Source organism: Galeopterus variegatus, unplaced genomic scaffold (assembly GCF_000696425.1).
Source record: "Galeopterus variegatus unplaced genomic scaffold, G_variegatus-3.0.2 Scaffold3517, whole genome shotgun sequence".
Lineage (NCBI taxonomy): Eukaryota > Metazoa > Chordata > Mammalia > Dermoptera > Cynocephalidae > Galeopterus > Galeopterus variegatus.
In genome coordinates, this window is record NW_007729628.1 from 196,441 (window position 1) to 202,092 (window position 5,652).

Consider the following 5,652-nt stretch of genomic DNA (forward strand, 5'->3'; position numbering starts at 1 on the left):
TCAGCCAGTGAGCGGCTGGTCTGTATGTGGGATCCGAACCCTCGGCGGGAGCGCCGCCGCACTTCCCAAGCGGCGCACTGTAGCAGTGCGCCACCAGGCCGGTCCATCCTCCTGTATACTTTAAATCATCTCTAGATTACTCATAATATCTAATGCAATGTAAATACTATGTAAGTAGTTGTTATACTGTATTGTTTAGAAAATAAGGACAAGGAAACAAGTCTACATGTTCAGTACAGATGCAATTATTTTTTGAATATTTTCGATCTGCAGTTGGTTAAATTCATGGATGCAGAACCCATGGATACAGAAACAATTGTATTTTTATTGTATTTTGTTAAAAAGTTAATATTTATTAAGTGTTTACTATATGCCAATGCTTTGCATGAATTAGCTCATTTAATTCTCAAAACAAGCCTATTAGGTAAGTACTATTAATATCCCCATTTCACAGATATGGAAACTGAGGCACAAAAAGTAGCAGTTTGAGCCTAGGCAGTCTGGCTTCAAAGACTGAATTCTTAACCATTTATTATGTTTAATAAGTGGTTATTAATAAGCAATTAATATATATTAAGTATCTGTTGGGTGTCTGGTGCTGCATTAAGCACAAGCTACACGGCAAAAATAATGCTTCAAGAAAACAAAACCTTTACGTCATGATACAAAAGTCAAGCCAAACAAAAAACAAGAAGCATTCTTTATAGTACCTCCCAAAAATATTGGGCGAAGCACTGAACTCCATTCTGCAAGATTAAAGGAGCAGAGCCCTTCTCCTCCATTCTTGCCACCAGCGTGGGTCCTTCCAGTATTGTGACAACAGGGGGTGGACAGTGGTGGGCCTGGCTAGGGATGTGGGCTTAGCAGGTACAGGCACCATGAGAGGAAGGCAATGCCAAATGAGTGATCGCACAAGGGAACTCCAAGGCCCCACAAATCTAATAGGTCTCTAAATATACAGATTACTAGGCCTCTTCCCTGGATATCCAGAGTCAGTCCACCTGGGTTGATGCCCAGGAATCTGTTTTGTAAAAAGCACTCAAGGTCATTGTCTTCAAACAAGCTGGGAATTGCTTGGTAATGACCTGAACTTTAGTGGTGCTGCAGTGCCTGGAACCTTCTGGAAGTCCACATGGGGGTCTGTGCTGCCACTTCCAAGGGTCCAGAGCAGAAGAGTCTCACACTCTGGGGAAATCTGGTGGTTCCAGGCCAGCAGGGAGCCCTTGGGAGCACCTGGTGACAGGCAGAGCCATGCATTTTCTCACTAGTTAGTTATCCTCAGGATCCACAAGTCTGGGAGAGGAGGGCTTACTGCTGATGGTCCTCAGCTTCATTCCCTCTCCTATTGCTCAGGGCATCTTCCACCTTCTAACAGTTCTAGATGACACCAGGCCCAGACCTGGCCCTCTGGCAGGTGTAATCAGCCCTGAGATGGAGATAGTCCCGGGGGGTGTGAGGTAGAGAATTCAAAAATGGCTAAGACCTGCTCCCTGATGCTAATTCCAGCCTAGCGGTTCAGCCAGTGAGGGACACATTACCAGTTATCTCTAACCTAACTTGGACCGGAGTCCAAGAGACGTGTGAAGAGGGCCAGAAAATATGGAGGAGTGAAGCAGTAAACCTACGTGAAAGCCGAAGTGACATTCGAGAGCCAAGTCTCAAAGAGTGGACAGGTAGAAGCTCAGCAGATGTACAAAGGAAAGCATTCAGGCTGTAGTGGACATACATTTTCTACTTTGTGTTTCTTCTTCTGGGGAAACAGCCTCCCCACTTCACAGTAACCCTGCTCATAGTCATGCCCTTGTGGTGGGAATTTGACCCAGGCCTCCCAATCAGAGTGTACAGTCCCCTGAGGTACTCGGGACGGGTACAGGAGCCAGGCCAATAGGGGACTCTCTGGGAGCACTGTATATGCTGCAGGAAAGCCAGTCCCTCTTTCTGTGGAGTTTTTGGTGTAGAGATGACCACTGAGGGCTGTGAGCAGCTGGAGGACAACCAGGGGAGAGAGGACACAGACTCCAGTCCTAAGAGAGCCTGGAGGGCAGGAGGCAGAGTAGAGAGAAAGAAGCAGGTTGAAGAGACAAAGCTCGGGGACTGGACCAGCCTCTGAAGCCAGGTGCACCCAGCTTTGGACCCTGCTTGCAACTCCTAACAGCTGTGTCCTGGGAGCTTATTTAATCTCTGTAAGTCTTGGCTTCTGCATCCATAACTTGGCAATGACGTAGTGTGCGCTTCATGGAATTGTTGTGAGGATGGAATTGTTGTGGCCTACAGCACTTAGCACGGTGTTTGCAAAGTAACACTCGGAATGAGAGCTGCTGAGTGGAGGGTGAAGAAGAAAGAAAAGGATGACACTGAAGTCTCTAGCTTGAGAATCTGTGCTAATGCTGATGACATTAATCAGGAGAGGAGACGCAGGAGGAGGATAGGATTATGTGGAGGGAGAACATAAATTTGTTTTTTGGACATGACAAGTCTGATATGCTTGTAGAACCTGGGGGTGGGAGTGTCCAGCAAGCAGTGGGACCTCAGAACTTGAGGTTTGGGGGACACTGGCCAACAGATGGTCATTGAAGCAATGGCAGACAGAAGAGGGTTGGGGACACACCTGGAACTCTTAGGGCTACAAGGGAGGAGGAGCCAGCTGCAAAGGAGTCAAGGAACAGTTAGGAGGTAGGAGATGTGAAGAAGGGACTGTTCGAAGGGTGGATAAGCTGTTAGAGAAGAGGATCTGTTTGGGGGCTGTGGGAATTCTTATTTCTTCAGTGAAGAAAATGACATAAGACCCTCGACTTGCTGAAGGATCTGTGGCCCCACCCAAGAAGCTGTCTTTGAGGGGCCCACTGTGACCCTCAGGTGGCTTGCTGTCCCTTACCTCCAGGTATTGATTAACCAGGCGTAGAGTGCGATCAGTGATGTTAAATATGTCCCTCCAGTCAAAGTCGGCCATGTTGTCCGGCCGGCTGTCTCGAGGACCCCTGTAGAGGAAGTTTAGTATGGCTTCGGCAGTAATCCCCTCTTCACCGAGCTGCCTGTTCACAAAGCCTTTTACTGTTGGGTTCTCCAGGGTGTCCTTGGGAAGAAGAAACACAGTCACAGCTTAGAAATTCCACAGGATCTTTGGTCTTGTTCTTAGGCCCTTTCTAATTTTTAATGATTAGTGATAGTGATTTTAAGGCTCCCTAAAAAGATAGTGGGTTTTCTTCCATTATAAGGCATACCTAGCTATATCTCATTTCCCCCCAAATACATGGGTCTCTGTAATAGAGAGAAGATGTGTATGGGATAAATAGGAAGCTTTCTTTTACTTATGGAGTTTTAAATCTTTTAATTATCCCTGCTATATAGGACTGCTGTCTCTTGCCTTTGCAAAGGTGGAAATGAGACCAGATGGACACGCTCAACCATCTTTGCAACTTCATAGCTGGCTCCTGGTGGAGATTCTCCTTTGAATCTGAGGCTCTCAAATGAATTCATAAAAGCAAAAAACCCTCAGGAAACCACTGGTCTTGTAGCAGCATATAGATGTACCTCAGAATTCAAGAAACATATTTCCCACCCGAAGTCAGTGACTCCACTTGGTGACAGCTTCCAGAACTAGTGCCTTTGAGCCCTGCTTGTTATGTTTTGATCTAACTAAGTCCAGTAGCAATTAACTGTTTGCTGGGAAAAGAAAACAAATGGAACTTTCCTGTTCCTCGTCGTCCCCCGCCCTCCCCTTTCCACCCTCTAAATCCACCCTTACTCTGATCACGGTCATCTGTGTGCTCTTGTCAAAGAAGTACCAGATCTGAGGTCCTACTTCTTCCCAGGATTTGACCAATTTCCTAAAGCGCTCCAGTTCTTCAAAAGTTGAGTTGGCCTAAAACCAGACAAAGATAGAGACAAAGACAAGAACAAAGAGAAAAAAGTGAGAGAGAAACATTGGTTGTATCTTTTCTGCCCCATCATAAACCCTTAATATTTGGGAAAGGCTTTCAAAGGAAGTGTTTTTATTTTCTCAGTCTATTGATATTTCCGAGAAAAATCTGCCATTTTCTGGCTTCCCGGATCAACAGAATCTAATTTCTTAGTGTCTCATAGGTACATGTAATATTGATGATGTTATTTTCTCAGAACTTCATTAAAGCTCGATTTGGACTCCCTGGAAGCAAATATTCTTCCTTCCTCCTTCCCTATCTTTGTATGTTCCAGGTAGCCAGGATTCAGAGAATTGTGAACCCTTCCATTGGGGATATAATTTAGGCAGTGGGGAAGAAAACCTCATTGTAGGCTGCCATAGACAGGGGAGGGCCCAGGCAGGGGCACTGGAGCAAAGCATTCCAAAGATGACTGTGGATGGGGGAGGAAACCCAAGAGTCCACTTAGCAGAAAACAAACATGAGACTTGCTGCCAGGAGGGCACATCACACTCACACACACACACACACACACACACACACACACATTCTTCTGGGAGGTCCAAGGTACAAGGGACAAGACCAGCTGGGATCTTACATTCTTCATTATCCTTCGTGCTGCAGGAGAATCTGGAGTAAAGAGGATTTTTCCCATCAGCAAAGGCTTTGCTGCCCTCCAGGCTATTTTGGTTAAAGGATTAGACTCCAGGCTCTGGATCAATGCATTACAAAAGGCCGCTGCCAGGAGAGAAGGGACAGATTCTATAGAAACTCCCCATTGCTCATAACTAAACATAGTCATTAGTGTATCCAAATCACATGTCTCATTCAACTCCATGCTGGAGGATTTGACGAATAACCTAAATTAATAGGCTCTACCCCACCAATAACAAGCTCATCATTAGTAACAAAATGCCACAGTGCCTCTGATAATGGCCTCATCAGAGAGACAAAGGAAGGGGCTGGCCCTGTGGTTTCTTCTGCTGTAGAAGAAGGAGGCTGAGAAGGCTGCTTGTGGTTATCACAAGGAACAGAGGCCCTTCTCAGATGAAAGGGACTGAGGGGCCAAATAAGGCCCCCCCCCCGGAATCTCAGCAGTAGCCTCAATATTTTCCCTTCAATTATCTGCTTAACTTTCTGTGTGTGCAGCTATTTTAGGCCCGTGGAATCTCAGCTGTAGCCTCAATATTTTCCCTTCAATTATCTGCTTAACTTTCTGTGTGTGCAGCTATTTTAGGGCCCGACTGCTTATGGCGTGTCCCTTTGCTGCCTCTTTTTCATTTTTAACTGGAGGGTCACCCTGTTGCATTTCTTCTCTACCCCACCCTCCTCCTCCCCACAGGAGCCAAAAAAAAAAGTAGAAGGTGGGAAAGATTACTTGCCAGGAATTTGCCATTTGGAAAGTAATTCAGTACTACACACACATTTTCATTGCACCGTGTTTTTAGAAACATCCCACAGTCATGTTTACTTGCCAAGGCCCTCCTGACCCGAGCTTTGCTTGCAACTCTGGGTTGCCTCCTCATTTATCATTCTTCTCTGCCTCAAGAACTCAATCCTAGTTCAATTACATCAGTGGGAAGTGTCCCCTCTGTTCCCTTTCCAAGTGGGCTTCAGTTCTTTCCATGGCTGGCATCCAGAATTCTTTATGAGCCCCACCCCCTTTCTACAAGGGGAAATGGACTTTCTGGGAGAAGTGTCATTGCCCAAGGCCACTCAACAAGAACAAGGTAGAGCCACCCCCCCCCCCCCC

General features: G+C 46.2%; 1 protein-coding gene across 1 annotated transcript in view; it reads right to left on the reverse strand.

The window, feature by feature from the left end:
• ABCA4 (ATP-binding cassette, sub-family A (ABC1), member 4) overlaps positions 1 to 5,652 on the reverse strand; it is a gene marked incomplete at its 5' end in the record, with an annotated part of 119,813 nt that overhangs the window by 87,167 nt on the left and 26,994 nt on the right. The window contains 3 exons of the mRNA XM_008585325.1: positions 2,876 to 3,073; positions 3,746 to 3,862; positions 4,498 to 4,637. Of these exons, the coding sequence (XP_008583547.1) occupies positions 2,876 to 3,073; positions 3,746 to 3,862; positions 4,498 to 4,637 (455 nt within the window). The remainder of the gene's footprint in view (positions 1 to 2,875; positions 3,074 to 3,745; positions 3,863 to 4,497; positions 4,638 to 5,652) is intronic.